The sequence below is a fragment of the Ahaetulla prasina genome, chromosome 4 (assembly GCF_028640845.1).
Source record: "Ahaetulla prasina isolate Xishuangbanna chromosome 4, ASM2864084v1, whole genome shotgun sequence".
Classification (NCBI taxonomy): domain Eukaryota; kingdom Metazoa; phylum Chordata; class Lepidosauria; order Squamata; family Colubridae; genus Ahaetulla; species Ahaetulla prasina.
The window spans coordinates 6,112,553-6,129,384 of NC_080542.1; the positions used below are offsets into that span (position 1 = coordinate 6,112,553).

The following is a 16,832-nucleotide window of genomic DNA, read 5'->3' on the forward strand; positions in this document are numbered from 1 at the left end:
ACCAAACTGGATGACTTTCAACCAATCAAAAGGAGACGTGCCCTAAGCATGAAAGCCAATTTGGTGTCACCAGGTCACTGTGAATTCTACTCCTGCCTTAGGCATGGAAACTGGCTGGGTGATTTTGGGCCAATCACCAGAACACATGAGTTCTAGTCCCGCCTTAGGCATGAAAGCTGGCTGGGTGATTTTGGGCCAATCACCAGGTGACTGAGTTCTAGTCCCGCCTTAGACATGCAACACAGCTGGGTGACTTTGGGACAATCACCAGGAGACAATGAAATCTAGTCCTGCCTTACACATGAAAGCTGGCTGGGTGATTTTGGGCCAATCACCAGAACACGTGAGTTCTAGTCCCGCCTTAGACATGAAACACGACTGGATGATTTTGGGCCAATCGCCAGGTGACAGTGAATTCTAGTTCTGCCTTACACATGAAAACTAGCTGTGTGACTTTGGGCCAGTCACCAGGAGATGGGGAGTTCTAATCCTGCCTTAGGCATGAAAGCCAACTGGAGGACTTTGAGCCAATCACCAGGTGACTGAGTTCTAGTTCTGCCTCAGGCATGAATGCCAGCTGGGTGCTGTGGATCAGTCACCAGGAGATGGCGAGGTTTTTTTAATAAAATATTTATTTATTTATTTATTTACAAACAAACAATGCATTTTTTCTGAACAGAGTATTGGCCGAGTCACCAATTTTGTACAGCTTTTAGTTCTCTCCCAACACAATTTATATATTTCACTTTTTGCCATAATATTCTCTCTCTCTCATTTTTATTTTATTTTCCTTATTTCTGGTATATAACTAATCTCACCATTCGCCCTACTCTCTATTCTTAATCAATTTTTCTTTTTTTCCCCCTCCTCTCATTGCTTCCTCCGAGTTAAAACTCTTCAATTTGAAATCAATCATGTTTCTAATATTTGACTCTAACTCCAACTCATCCTATTCAAATATTTCCCCATTACTCCCTTTTCACGACATAATATAGTTTCAAGCGTTTTCCCTAAATTCCATTATTCCAATCACAAAAATTAATATTCATACAATTTTACATCTATAACCCAGTTCCTTCCCTCTTTTCCATTTCTTCCTTTATCAACTTATCCAAATACTACAATCAAATATACAAAAATAATACAATTCACTTAAATGTATCATTCATTTCTATTTAATTCCCATTATTTTTTAAAGTAAACCCAATTCTTCCATTGCTTTTTAAGCTAAGTTAATCTTCACAATATAATATAATTTCAAATATTTTAGCTGAGTTCCATATTTGCAATTAAAGACATTCCAACTATTACAATCTCGTATCTTGCATTTACTACAATCCATTTATAGAGATGGTGAGTTTTATTCCTGCTTCGGCTGGGTGATTTTGTGCCAATCACCAGGTGATTGAGTTCTAGTCCTGCCTTAGTAATGAAAGCAGGTTGGGTGACTTTGAGCCAATCACCAGGTGAATTCTAGCCCTGCTTTAGGCATGAAACATGGCTGGTGTTATTCTGTTATTCCAAGCCATATGCAGATCTGTACATTGGGGAAACAAAACAGCCACTTCTGAAACTCATGGCACAACATAGGAGAACCATCATATTAGGACAAGATTCAGACGTCCATCTGCATTTAAAAGACAAAGGTCATGCTTTTGAAGACAGCAAAGTCCACATTTTGGACAGAGAGGACCGCTGGTTGGAAAGAGCAGTCAAAGACGCCATCTAGGCCCAAATTGAACACCCTTCTAGGTGGCCTCAACAACTCTCTAAAAAGGATGCAAATGACCAGCGGTCCGCAAGGAGGATAAATCCTTCCATTCCCCAGAGCTGAAGAAGCTTCTTGGATGAGCAGCGAAACTGCTTCAAAGAAAAACCAGAAAGTCCAGTTGCGCCTTGGGAAAAGCATCTTTGGGTTTCCTTCGCTTGTTGTAGACAGGGAAAACTTAAGTTGTCGTGTTGCTTCCCTCCGTTCAGGCGATCTACAAGTGCCTCTTGGACCGAGTTCCCGACGAGGAGAAAGATACTAATGTCCAGTGAGTAGGAACCCCAATGTGGAGAGGGTGTGTGTGTGTGTTGGGGTGTGTGTGTGTGTTGGGGTGTGTGTGTATCACAATCCTTGGATGCAGATTGACAAGAGTTGCAAGATACATCTGCCTTCTTCTTTGGTGCCTTGCAATCTCCCTAGAACAATCTACCAGGCAATCCTTGGCTTACGACCGTCGTACAACCTGTCATCCCGGTCGTAAAGATGTAAAACCGTCAAATTTTGCAACTTTTGCAGCGGTCATTAAGCAAATTCATGGTCATTAAGCCAATACCGCTGGAGTTCATTGAACCAGTGGTTTGCTGTGGGCTGGTTTTGCTGAAAACCATGGTTTCAGCAAACCATGTTAATATGTGGTTATGTGACAACCGCCCCCCCCCCCCTGCAAATGGCTGTCAAGGTGGGGCTGGTTGCGAAGCAACCGGGTTGTAGTCACATGACTGCGGGAGACAACCTTCAGATCTTCAAATATAAGCAGCCCCTCTCTGGTAGGGCCGTCGTAACTTCGAGCAGTTGCTAAGCAGCAAGTCGCAAGTCAAGGAGTTGACTTGCGACTGGTTGCTTAGAAACTGCGCGAAGTTATGACGGACCCACTGTCCTTGATTTGTGGCTAGTTGCTTAGAAACTGTTCAAAGTTACGACGGACTTAACATCCTTGACTTGCAACTGGTTGCTTAGAAACTGTTTGTTGTGACCCAGGCCCAAGTAGGTAGTAGGAAATTCAGTCAGTGTAAAAAACAATTTGAACTTTATTCGAACAACTCATTCTCAGCGTAGTTCAACTGAATTAAAACAAATTCCTTCCAACACCATTCTTCAGTCCTATCGCCAACCTTGGTCCAATTAGGCAAACTGCCAAAGGCCTTTCTTGGCAAAAGTTCAGAAGACACCGATACAAAATGAATGTAACAAGATGAAGCTATCAAGGTTGTTTTCCGGCAATGAGCCCAAACGCCATTGCTGGTCTTTTAAGCCTTATGGGAGGGGCCAATCATCTCTTGGCCTTACTCCTGAGTCGTCCTCTTTGCTTGAGCTGCTCTTGCCTTCTGGCAGCTCTTCTGATGCATGCATTAGGAACAGGCTCCTCCTGTTCCTCTGCCTCGCCACTGTCAGCCTCTGGAGGCTGTAGAGTCCGCACCTCACTCCCCGATGGCCCTGGCCCCACCTCTGCCTCCGACGCAGAGCCCTCATTCGGGCCTTCCCCAGACTCCAGGACTGGCCCACGCTCTTCCTCAGCCTCATTGCTGCCCGACTCCGTTGCCAGCTCCGCAGGCTGCTGGCAGACCACACCACTGTTCAAAGTTAAAACGGACCCACTGGGGAGGGCCATCCTGTATCAGGGATGCAAAGATACCTGTCAATCATCCTAGGTTCCTTTCATTAAACGATATCAGGGAACGCAGGTAGTTCTTGACTTACCAACCACATTGGGAAGTCCAAAATTTCACATGACTGGTGTGTGTGTGTGCTACAATGGTCATAAGTGTGAGGACTGATCATATGTCACTTTTTTCAGCACCTTTTAACAGCCATGAAACGAATGGTTGTAAGTCTGTAATGAGCTGCAAAGTGCTTCTCCCTCCGTTTTTACCCTTATTTTTTTTTTTCTGTAACAAAACAAGAATATTACCGGTAGTCCTCAACTTACAACAGTTCATTTAGGGACCGTCCCAAGTTACAACGGCCCTGAAAAAAGCGATTTGCACCCATGTTTCGCCCTTAAGTTAAGTTGCAGCAGCAGCATTCCCCACGGTCGCATGCTCAAAATTCAGATTCTTGGCAACCGACTCATAGTTACCACGGTTGTCAGTTGCCCGCACCAGGGTCCCGTGATCCCCTTTTTGCGACCTTCTAACTAACCAAGTCAATGGGGAAGCCAGATTCCCTTAACGACTGTGGGGCTCGCTTAATGACACCAATGATTCGCTTTACACCTTTGACAAGAGAGGTCGTAAAAAAGGGGGGGGGCGTCATTCGCTAAACCTCCGTCTTGCTGAGCAATGGAAATTTTGGGTTCCATCGCGGTCTTCCGTTGAGGATTATTACCCATATTCCCTCCGCGCTTATTAGCGGTCTTTGGAAGCGGGCATCAAACTGCACAAATCCCCTACAGTAGGGGTTCTCAACCTTTATAGTGCTGCGACCCCTTTAATACAATTTCCCACAATGTGGCGACCCCAACCGTAAAATTATTTTCGTTTTGAATTTATCGCGCCTGAAGCCGTATCGGCTAGCGATCTGAACTGCTTGCGATTGCCTTGAGGACGGAGGCATTAAAGCGGAGACTCCTCCCCTATTAAGTTTATCGCGCCTGAAGCCAGATTAGGCTAGCGATTGGGAGTGATTGCAGCTGGCTTGAGAGGGAGACATCGGAGCAAAGATTTCTCTTTTTTTTTAATTCATCGCGCCTGAAACCGAATTCGGCTAGCGATTTGAAAAGCCTGCAGCTGGCTTGTGGAGTCAACCATTGGAGCGCGATTCTTCGACTTGCAAGTATACTTCCCATATTTCCAATGGTCTTAGGCGACCCCTGGCAAATCGTCATTCGATCCCCAACGGGGTCCCGACCCACAGGTTGAGAACCGCTGCCCTACAGGATTATGCGGTGGGTGTCTGATCCTGAGACAAACCCATTTAAAAGGCAGCTTGGCAGAAACCAGGGATGAAATGCTACCGGTTTGGGCCAGTTCGCCTGAACCGGTAGTAAAAAATGCTTGGAAAAAGTAAAAAAAAAAGTTCTGACGATCGTGCGGCACAGCTAATGGTCACAGTTGATCATAGGAACCTTTTAAAAACTTTTTTAAAGCATTTTTTTTTTACTACAGGTTCAGGCGAATAGGTAGTAAAAAATTCTTTTAAAAAGTAAAGGTTCCAACGAAGAGCTGTGCTGCGCGATCGTCAGGACCTTTTTTTTTTTTAACTTTTTTAAAGCATTTTTTTTTACTACCTATTCGCCAGATCCGGTAATAAAAAAATCCTTTAAAAAACTAAAAAAAAAAAAAAAGGTTCCGACGATCGTGGGCACAGCTGATTGGCACAGCTGATCATCGGAACTTTTTAAAACTTATAGTTAAAAAAATGCTTTAAAAAGTTAAAAAAAAAAGTTGGCTACATTCACCCAGTCACATGACACCCCCCTACCAAGCCACGCCCACAGAACCAGTAGGGAAAAGTTTTGAATTTCACCGCTGGCAGAAATCACAATGCGGAGGCCACCTTTTTTAACGACGATTCGCTTTCAAGCGTGTAACGAAAGGCTCCTTTCCACGGAGCGAGACCAGCCCCTCGTCAGCTGGCGGTGCTTGTTTGCACGGCGGGTGGGCGGGCTTTTTTTGTGAGCGGAAACACGCTTTCTGGCAGCGCGACAATAGCGCACTCTTCAGCTGGGCTCCATGCAGTTGTTGTTTTTTAAAATCCAGATTGCTCCCAGCTTAGCCTAGCATTAATTATAGACAACGGCCTGTTTGTTTTTGTTGTCTCCGGGTTGCACTCCTCATTTCTCCCCTTTTTTTTGTTTTTGTTTACATTTATACCCCGCCCTTCTCCGAAGACTCAGGGCGGCTTACAGTGTGTAAGGCAATAGTCTCATTCTATTTGTATATTTTTACAAAGTCAACTTATTGCCCCCCCAACAATCTGGGTCCTCATTTTACCTACCTTATAAAGGATGGAAGGCTGAGTCAACCTTGGGCCGGGCTTGAACCTGCAGTAATTGCAGGCTTTGTGTTCTTAATAACAGGCTTTACCAGCCTGCGCTATTCACCGGCCCTTTGCTTTTGCTCCCTCCCCCACCCCCCAATCCGCAGGGTGGTGATGGTGTTGGGAGCCGGGAGAGGTCCTCTCGTCAACGCCTCCCTCCGAGCGGCCTGCCAGGCCAAACGGCGGGTCAAGATTTACGCCGTGGAAAAGAACCCCAACGCTGTGGTGACGTAAGTTGGTTCTCGCCTGCTGTGATGCCCTACGGATGTCATTGTGCATTGAAGAATCGTTTTGGGGAGAGCCAGTTTGGTCTAGTGGTGAAGGCACCAGGCTAGAAGCCAGGAGACTGGGAGTTCTAGTCCCACTTTAAGCAGAAAAACCGTTAGATGACTTTGGGCCAATTACAAGGAGACTGGGAGTTCTAGTCCTGCCTTAGTCACAAATGCTGGCTAGATGACTTTGGGCCAATTACCAGGAGACTGGGAGTTCTAGTCCTGCCTTAGTCACAAATGCTGGCTAGATGACTTTGGGCCAATTACCAGGAGACTGGAAGTTCTAGTCCCACTTTAGGCAGGAAAGCCATTAGATGACTTTGAGCCAATTACCAGGAGACTGGGAGTTCTAGTCCCAATTTAGGCAGGAAAGCCGTTAAATGTCTTTGGGCCAATTACCAGGAGACTGGGAGTCTTAGTCCCACTTTAGGCAGGAAAGCCACTGGGTGAGTTTGGGCCAATCACCTGGAGACTGGGAGTTCTAGTCCCACCTTAGTCACAAATGCTGGCTAGATGACTTTGGGCCCATCACCAGGAGACTGGGAGTTCTACTCACCCTAGGCAGGAAAGATACTGGGTGACTTTGGGCCAATCACCAGAAGACTGGGAGTTCTAGTCCCACCTTAGGCAGGAAAGCCGCTGGGTGATTTGGGGCCAAACGCCAAGATATTGGGAGTTCTAGTCCCACCTTAGGTAGGAAAGCCAGCTAGGTGACTTTTGACGAATCACTCTTTCTCAGCCCAACCCACCCACCTTAAGGGGTTGTTGTTATGGGGAAAACAGGAGCGAAGCTAGCTGGGGGATTCTGGGAGTTGAAGTCCATATATCTTAAGATCCCCAAGGTTGAGAAACACCGTCTCTCATTCTTTCCTTACCGCGTCTTGCTTCTGAGGAATGCAAGATATTTAATATTTAATCATTATTTAATATTAGTTTGCTCTGCGGGACAGTTTTGGCCCTGGAGAAGAGTCTTCCACGTGATCAAGGAAATGAGCCCATCTCGCGTGCCTTGACGTCTTCCCGCCTTCTGTTCCTTCAGGCTGGAGAGTTGGCAGTACGAGGAATGGGGGTCCCAGGTGACGGTGGTCTCCTGCGACATGCGCGAGTGGGAGGCGCCCGAGAAAGCGGATCTGATGGTGTCGGAACTGCTGGGCTCCTTCGCCGACAACGAGCTGTCGCCAGAGTGTCTGGACGGGGCGGAACATTGCCTCAAAGGTGAGTCGTAAGAGACAAAAGCTTTGAAGAACGACGGTTGTGGTCCAAAATATTTATTTATATACAGGTAGTCCTCAGCCCACAGTTGGCAGCAGAATTTCCGCTGCTGAGCAAGGGCGGTTGTTAAGTGAATCGTGCCCAATATTATTTTTATTTTATTTTATTTGTTATTTTCTTTATTATTCCTTTTACGATGTTATTTTCTATTGATTTTCTTTTAATTGTTTTCTATTTTATTCATTTATTCATTTTCTTTTAATTGTATTATTGTATTTTATTTTATTTTCTCTTACTCTATCATTTTTTCTTTTGTTTTATTGTATTTTATTGTATTATTGTATTTTTTACTTATTTTATTTTTATTTCATTTAATTTTTATTTTTCATTTCATTTTTTAAAATTTTATTTATTTTTCATTTTATGTTCCTTTCTTTTTTTCTTTTCTTTTAATTGTTTTATTGTATTTTATTGTATTATTTATTGTATTGTATTTTATTTTAATTTAATTTAATTTTTATTTTTCATTTCATTTTTTTAAAAATTTTATTTATTTTTCATTTTATGTTATTTTTTTATTTTAATTGTTTTATTGTATTTTATTGTATTACTTTTTGTATTTTATTTTAATTTAATTTAATTTTTATTTTTCATTTCATTTTTTTAAATTTTTATTTATTTTTCATTTTATTTTATTTTTTTCTTTTAATTGTTTTATTGTATAGTATTGTATTATTTTATTTATTTTATTTTAATTTAATTTAATTTTTATTTTCATTTCATTTTTTTTTAAAATTTTATTTATTTTCATTTATTTTATTTTTTCTTTTAATTGTTTTATTGTATTGTATTGTATTATTTTATTTATTTTATTTTTACTTATTTTATTTTATTTCATTTATTTTTCTTTTAATTGTTTTATTGTATTTTATTGTATTACTTTTTGTATTTTATTTTAATTTAATTTAATTTTTATTTTTCATTTCATTTTATTTTTTAAAATTTTATTTATTTTTCATTTTATGTTATTTTTTTCTTTTAATTGTTTAATTGTATTTTATTGTATTATTTATTTTATTTTTTACTTATTTTATTTTTATTTCATTTATTTTTTATTTAATTATTTAAAATTTTATTTATTTTCTTTTATTTCTTTTTTTAAATTGTTTTATTCTATTTTATTATTTTTATTATTTATTTCATTTTTTACTTATTCATTTTTTTATATTTCATTTTTTAAAAATTTTATTTTGCTTTTATTCTCTTTTATTAAATTTATTGGCTGCCCATTTTGCCGCTGGGTAACTCTGGGCGGCTTACAATCCTGACCTTTTCTGCCACGGTTCTTAAGTGAATCACCATAGTCACTCTGAACCACGGGATTATCACGTGAACCTACCTTCCCCCATTGAATTTGATTGTCAGAAGTCGGCTGGCTAGGTTGCAAATGATAAGCGCACAACCCCGGCATGCTGCAGCTGTCACAAATAAATGCCAGTTGCCAAGCACCCCAAATGTGGATCACATAACTCTGGGGATGCTACAATGATTGTAAGTCCCTTTCCCCCCCCCGGTCACTAAATGAATGGTTGTAAGTTGGAGGACTGCCTGAACTAAAAAGATGCAGCAAGCAAGTTAGAAGATTTGTTGTGTGATGATGTGGGACAAGGCACGAAGGCCACACAGCAAAGCACACACAAAACCCACACACAAACACAGCAGCCTCTGGTTGCGAGTAGTCCAGCAAAACGCTGTTTGCACAACGGCTTCAAAGCAAGAAGTCCAGTGAGGCAAAAGAACAAGGAAATGAATCCATGAAGCAAGGAAGAAGCAAGGAATCCACGAAGCAGGGAGGAAGCAAGCGGTCCTGCCAAATGCCAGATGTCGGCAACGGCACACAAAACTCCACAAATTCAGCATTTGTTCCCGACAAACGCACCTCCCCACAGCGTCCCTTAAGTCTCAGTCCCCAGGTGTGCCTTGTGAAAAGGGGCAGGGTGCTCTCCTCCCGAGTCGTCTGGGTGGCCTGCGCTGTTCCCACCTTCTCTCCACTCTCCGTGCTCGGGGATCAGGAGGAGGCGGTCCTTGTTCATCGCCTGGGCTCTGTCGCTCCTCATTTCCACTCCCTGCCCTTTCTCGGTCGTCCTGCCCCCGTTCAAGCTGTCCCAAGCCAGAGGAGCCCGGGGCTGCCTCGCCCTGCTCTTCCCCAACCAGGCTGCCCCCTCGACCTCCATCGGCCCCTGCTACGGGGGCATGACATGTTGGTTAGCTGAACCAGTGCAGGTTCCAAGTCCTGTTAATAATTGTGATTGATTGATAATTTCTTTGATTTGTCCCCCTGCACAGAGGGAGGGGTGAGCATCCCCCATCATTACACCTCTTTCTTGGGTCCCATCTCGTCCTCAAAACTCTACAATGAAGTCCGGGCCTGTCGTGAGAAGGATCGCGATCCAGAGGTGAGGCTTCCTATATATCCTAAAAGCGCTCTTGGCTAAAAAGAAATTAGCAGACGAAAAAGTAGAACTCTTAATCTCTTGGAAAAAAAGAAATAGAGCTTTTCCTAGCAACCACAAAAAAAAACACAAAAAAACTCCCACAACCAAATACGCAATGTAGGTCAGGTTTAAATTCCTAAAATTATTTAATGTCAAATGCTGTGTATGTACAAATAATCAAGTTCAAATAATGTTCGGTTAAAACGACGAAGGCTCTCGTGTGTTATACGATTACATGTAATCAAATTTGCTAACCTGTCATCAAATGTCCTGATTTAAAGTCATCCTTTAGATTTGCAGGACACCCTGAAAAGTTTTTAAATTTTAAATTTAAATTTAATCTTATTCAAGGGACAAAAAAAGGAATCACCTTGCAGTACCCAGATTGTTGGGGGCAATAAAAGTTGACTTTTTATATAATATATACTTTGTATATAATATACAAATGGATGAAGACTATTGCTTAACACAATGTAAGCCGCCCTGAGTCTTTGGAGAAGGGCGGGATATAAATTCAAAATAAATAAATAAATAAATAAAAAGTATATAAAAATCAAACATATATTCCACTCTAGACTGTGGAAGAGAAACGATTGCAAACTTTAAATTTGATTCTCAGAGAGAAAGAGACATCGGAACCTTTCTATTAAAAAAACAAAAACGGGAGCGGCACCTTCTAGTAGCACTGATGATGTTCCCTAGATGGGTCGTGAAATGTCTGCAAGAAAACAACCACGCTCAGAGAGCACCAAGGACCCCGCGTGGCATTTTTAAATCTGATTTTCTTGTCTTCTTTCGTTTTTTTCCTCCTCCCAGGCTCAATTTGAAATGCCCTACGTTGTTCGCCTTCACAACTTCCACCAGCTAGCACCCCCGAAAGCTTGTTTCTCTTTCAGACACCCCAATCCAGGTAGGAACATTTTGGAGAGCAAAGTAGCCATTCGATGATTGGAAAGGAAGCTAAACTACCATTATTTTTCGGAGTATAAGACGCACTTTAGCTTTTGGGGAGGAAAATAAGAAAAAAAAAAATCTGCCTCTGCCTACCAGCATCCATCGGTATTCATCTGGCTAGCGTCCTGTCAGTGTGTGAGAGAGTTGAGGGCTGTTTGGAAACTGAAACAGTATTTGCTGTGTGAGCAACAAGGAGACAGCAAGGAGCCTGGGCGTGGCTTAGCTCACTAAAGCTGCATGCTGTGCTGATCTCTGAAACTAAAACTGAAACTCCTCTCCTCTGCTTGTGTTTTGCTTACTACCACACCTTGGAAAACCTGCTTTTGGTATTGTATATTTACTACACGTGTTATATTATATATAAAGAGAAGTTACTGAATGCGATTGCGGCTGCAAACTCTACACGTCCTTGCAGCAAATAACAAATAGCCAGGTCAGCTTCAGCACATTATTACAGCCTGATTCAGCATGAGCAGCCGATTGGTGGGTGGATCGGCCTCCCGGAATACCCCCCCAATCAGCTGTTCCAGACTGCCGGGATTGCCACAGACCATCGCCGCCTCCGTGCCTCGCGTTTTTGGCTATATTCAGTGTATAAGACGCACCCAAATTTTCACCCTCTTTTGGGGGGGGGGAGAAGTGTGTCTTATACTCTGAAAAATACGGTAGATTGTTGGTTGTCTAGATAAGAAGAACGGCTGGCTGTTTAAAAACAGCCAGATTTGGGGCTTAGATATATTTAGCCTTGTTTTCTTTTGAGCTTCTGGCCGCCCCTCTCTTATCTTTGGTTTTTGTCTTTTCTCTCGCGCAGACCCACTCAAGGACAACAACCGTTACCAAACGCTGGAATTCCAGGTGGACGTGAATACGGTGCTTCACGGCTTCGCCGGCTACTTTGAGACCACGCTGTACGGAGACATCGCACTCAGTACGTGAATGGGAGCCTCAGATGGGAGAGGAAGAGTGTGCCTTTCTCCTTCGTTGTTTAGTAAATTTAGACGCCGCCCCTCTGGCTATCCAAAGCGACTCTGGGTGGATTACGATGTAATAAAAGCAGAAACATAACAACGATTAAAATTCGAGGGTTTAAATACAGACTAAAAATCGCGTGGTGCGGTGGCCTAGAGTGGAGCTTTTGCCTCACAATCAGGAAGCTGTGAGTTCGATCTCAGGTAGAGGCTTCTTGTAACCCAGGCCCAAGTAAGTAGTAATAAACTTAGTCTGTGGAAAAACAAACTTTATTCGAACAGCAGGGAATTACTTCATTCCCAGCGTCATTCAACTCAAAGTAAAACAAATGAGTCCCAACACAAATTCCTTAGTTATCTCTCACAAAGCTTGCTCCAATTACGCAAACTGCCAAAGGCCCTTCCTGGCAAATGTCCAGAAGCCACAAAAACAAAGATGTAGATGAAGCAGAAGATGTAGCTACAACGTTGTTTTCCGGCTCTGGAGTCCGCACCTCGCTTCCCGATGGCCCTGGACTCACCTCAGCCTCCTTGCTGTCCGACTCTGTTGCCAGCTCCGTAGGCTGCTGATGGACCACAACAAGGCTGATATTTCTCTCTCTGGGCACATTGAGAATATATCTGCTGAACAAAGCTCTGTACTGGTGACAGGAAAGGCATCTGGCCACTAAACACTCAGCTCCATTCAGTTGCCCCGACTATCTCGCAAGGGATTACAGGGTCATTAATAATAATAATAATAATAATAATAATAATAATAATAATAATGATGATGATGATGATGATGATGATAATAATAATGATAATAATATTTTAATTTGTATACCGCCCTTCTCCCGAAGGACTCAGGGCGGTGCACAGCCAAAATAAAATACAAAAGGAACAACACATACAATATTAAGAACAACCCCTTAAAAAACTTATTCAATTGGCAAAAATTTAAAATACAATAACACCCTATAAAATTTACAAAAATTTAAAACCCATAAAAGCAAATTAAAAATTTTAAAATCAAGCCAGTCCAGCTAGACGGAATAAATAGGTTTTAAGTTCGCGGCGAAAGGTCCGAAGGTCGGATAGTTGACGAAGTCCAGGGGGAAGTTCGTTCCATAGGGTAGGAGCCCCCACAGAGAAGGCCCTCCCCCTGGGGGCCGCCAGTCGACATTGCTTGGCTGACGGCACCCTAAGGAGTCCCTCTCTGTGAGAACGCACCGGTCGCTGGGAGATAGAAGATGGCAGTAGACGGTCCCGTAAATATCCTGGTCCTAAGCCATGGAGCGCTTTGAAGGTAGTCACCAATACCTTGAAGCGCACCCGGAAGACAACAGGTAGCCAGTGCAGTCTGCGCAGGATGGGTGTTACATGGGAGCTCCGAACCGCTCCCTCTATCACCCGCGCAGCTGCATTCTGGACTAGAATAGAATAGAATAGAATAGAATAGAATAGAATAGAATAGAATTTTTATTGGCCAAGTGTGATTGGACACACAAGGAATTTGTCTTGGTGCATATGCTCTCAGTGTACATAAAAGAAAAGATATGTTCATCAAGGTACAACATTTACAACACAATTGATGGTCAATATATCAATATAAATCATAAGGATTGCCAGCAACAAGTTATAGTCATACAGTCATAAGTGGAAAGAGATTGGTGATGGGAACTATGAGAAGATTAATACTAGTGCAGATTCAGTAAATAGTTTGACAGTGTTGATGGAATTATTTGTTTAGCAGAGTGATGGCCTTCGGGAAAAAATGTTCTTGTGTCTAGTTGTTCTGGTGTGCAGTGCTCTATAGCGTCGTTTTGAGGGTAGGAGTTGAAACAGTTTATGTCCAGGATGCGAGGGGTCTGTAAATATTTTCACTAACTGGAGTCTCCAGGTGCTCTTCAAGGGGAGCCCCATGTAGCGAGCATTGCAATAGTCCAAGCGAGAGGTCACGAGAGCATGAGTGACCGTGCATAGGGCATCCCGGTCCAGGAAGGGGCGGAAACGAAAAAAAGAATACAGACTAAAAACCACAGGCTCGAATGGAGTGTGTGTGTGTGTGTTTGTGTCTTCTCTGACACTGCACCAACCACCACCTGTCTCTGATGCATCTCAGTTAGGGCCATGCCAATCGGCAAAGCAAGATTTTAAGGTCTATTTGGAAGGCCAGAAATGTGGGAGCGGCTGGAAAATATTCCAAAGGGAAGATATTCCAAAGGGGCCGATGGCTGAAAGTTTGCCTTCATGCTGCTAAATACAACAATAATAATAATTCTCTTTTTTTTTTCCCCTCTCCCCATTCCTCTTTATAGGTATTCGGCCTGAGACGCATTCACCTGGCATGTTTTCATGGTTCCCTATTTTTTTCCCCATTAAGGTAAGTCTTTGTTTAAAAACAAACACTTCCCTGCATGAGAACAAACGTATCTTGTCGGAAATATTTGAGGATTTTTTTTTCACCAAGGGAAAACTACAACAAAGCAAAATATATACAGGTAGTCCTCAATGGCCACAAGGGAGCCTGATATTTCCATGGTTAATCGAGACATTGGTTAAGTGACTTTTGCCCTGTTTTATGACTTTTCATGCCACAGTTCTTAAGTGAAGAAGATGCTGGCAGCAACCGGTATCGACCATCGGCACCAGTCAATTATACTGGGTGATAAATTTTTAAATGTTCAGTTGACTTGAGTTTCATGTTTAATGAATAAGAGATAATAACAATAACAATAACAATAACAACAACAACAACAACAACAACAACAACAACAATAATAATAATAATAATAATAATAATAAATAGATAATAATAACTAATAATAACTTGCGGCTCAAGAACAAGCACTACAAACTAATGCCATGAAAGCAAAGATACAAAAATCCACCGACAATCCAAACTGCCGACTTTGCAACAACAAAGTCGAAACTGTTTCACATTTAATATGTGAATGCAGCAAAATCGCACAAACGGATTACAAAGCTAGACACAACCAAGTTGCTAAGTTAATCCACCGGTCATTATTTAAAATATACGACTTGCTTGTATCCAAAAAGTCATGGGAACATAAAGTGGAAAAAGTTATCGAAAATAAGACGGTGAAGATCTTGTGGGACTTTCGAATAGAGACGGATCGTCACTTCGAACACAACACACCAGATATCATAGTTGCGGAAAACCGAAACGTACAATTTTTTTTAAAAAATTTTTTTTGCATTTATATCCCGGCCTTCTCCGAAGACTCAGGGCGGCTTACACTATGTCAAGCAATTGTCTTCATCCATTTGTATATTATATACAAAGTCAACTTATTGCCCCCAACAATCTGGGTCCTCATTTTACCTACCTTATAAAGGATGGAAGGCTGAGTCAACCTTGGGCCTGGTGGGGCTTGAACCTGCAGTAATTGCAAGCAGCTGCTGTTAATAACAGACTGTCTTACCAGTCTGAGCCACCAGAGGCCCATATTGACATCATAGTACCAGGAGATGACAGAGTCGAAGAAAAAGAACTGGAAAAAATCATGATATATTGCGATCTGGCCATCGAAAATATACGGCTATGGATGAAGCATGTAACAGTGATACCCATTGTCATCGAGGCACTTGGTACCATGTCCAAGAATTTTATAAGATACATCAACAAATTGCAGCTTCCTGCAAAAACACCAGCAGAACTGCAAAAAACTGTGCTACTTGGAACATTGTACATCTTAAGAAGGTACTTTGATGATACCTAGGATGCTGGCAGTAACCTGTATCAACCATCAGCACCAGTCAATGGTATTTGTGATGCCTTTTTGAATGTTCAGTTGACTGAGTTTCATGTTTAATGAATAAAGGAAATATAAAAATAATAACACCACCAATAATGGTCTAGTAAAGAAGATGAGAACGATAAATAATAATAACATGTGGATAAATATACATAGACATTAGACAGCACTGTGAGAATTACCGTATTTTTCGGTGTATAAGACACACCGGAGTGTAAGATGCACCTTAATTTTGGGAGAGGAAAACAAGAAAAAAAGAATTCTGCCTAGCAGACCCATACCGGTTTACTTGCCTTTTTTTGGAGCGCATCGGTCTACCTTCTTTAAAAATAGAGGCACCGGTCTACTAATTGCCTTTTTTTTTTGGGAGCGCACCAACCGGTCTACCTTCTTTAAAAAAAGAGGCACCGGTCTACTAATTGCCTTTTTTGGGGGAGCATACTGGTCTACCTTCTTTAAAAATAGAGGCACTGGTCTACTAGCCGCCTACAGCGCTGATCAGGTGTAGTGCAGCCCTTTGAAGCGCCGCGGCAGATGCAAGACCGTTTTCATGAGGACGTGCGGCTGTGCAACGCACAGAGGCCGAAAACCTCCGAAGGGTGGGGGACGGCAGGTGGGTGGGGCTACATTTGGTGTATAAGACGAACCCAGATTTTCACCCTCTTTTTTGGGGGTAAAAAGGTACACCAAAAAATACAGTAGGTGTTCAGCAGATAATTTAAAAATATCTGTTCCTACAACATGCTGGCGGGACTGACTTTTGGGGTGGGGGAGTTAATATTTATTTGGCTGCTATTAATGGTGTGTTTCCCCCCTCTCAGCAACCCATGAGCGTGCAGGCGGGCGAGAAGATCCGCGTGGCCTTTTGGCGTTGCAGCAACTCTAAGAAAGTGTGGTACGAGTGGGCGGTGGTCTCCCCGATGTGTTCGGTCATCCACAACCCCACGGGACGTTCCTACACCATTGGACTGTGAGCAGGAGTTCAGGCTTTCTCCCGTCGCTCTAGCACCGAGCCGCGAGGAAACATCTTCCGCTTGGCGCTCGGACAAGAAGAGAGAGAGATAGACTGATTTTTCTCTATGCGGAATCAACAAGGTCTTCAACATTTGCCGAGTGCAGGTTGGGGCAAAGTCTTTGGCTTGGCGGCTTCCACCTGCCTCGATCATGTTTTTCGGTCGGTGAAAAATTTCAATAAAATTGCTGAAATGTGTCTCGGCCGCTGCTACCCCAGAGAAACAAGGATTCGGAGAAGCAGAAATCTAAATTTCTTTCCTACCGGCTCTGTGGTCATGGCTTGGTGGTGGTCATGTGACTGGGTGGGCGTGGCTATGTAACCATGTGACTAGGGGATCAAAAGACAGAAACTCACTAACAATGTCCTGCTGGAGCAGGGTTGGACTAGATGACCTCCAGGTCCCTTCCAG

The 16,832-nt window shown here is 42.6% G+C and overlaps 1 protein-coding gene across 3 annotated transcripts in view; it reads left to right on the forward strand.

Moving 5' to 3' along the window:
- PRMT5 (protein arginine methyltransferase 5) overlaps positions 1 to 16,618 on the forward strand; it is a 39,797-nt gene extending 23,179 nt beyond the window's left edge. For all 3 annotated transcript variants that reach the window (XM_058180003.1, XM_058180005.1, XM_058180004.1), the window contains exons 10-17: positions 1,978 to 2,036; positions 5,854 to 5,976; positions 7,058 to 7,233; positions 9,577 to 9,686; positions 10,542 to 10,635; positions 11,491 to 11,607; positions 13,948 to 14,012; positions 16,230 to 16,618. In XM_058180003.1, coding sequence (XP_058035986.1) covers positions 1,978 to 2,036; positions 5,854 to 5,976; positions 7,058 to 7,233; positions 9,577 to 9,686; positions 10,542 to 10,635; positions 11,491 to 11,607; positions 13,948 to 14,012; positions 16,230 to 16,382 — 897 coding nt within the window. In that variant the 3' untranslated portion in view covers positions 16,383 to 16,618. The remainder of the gene's footprint in view (positions 1 to 1,977; positions 2,037 to 5,853; positions 5,977 to 7,057; positions 7,234 to 9,576; positions 9,687 to 10,541; positions 10,636 to 11,490; positions 11,608 to 13,947; positions 14,013 to 16,229) is intronic.
- The last annotated feature ends 214 nt before the right edge of the window (positions 16,619 to 16,832 follow it).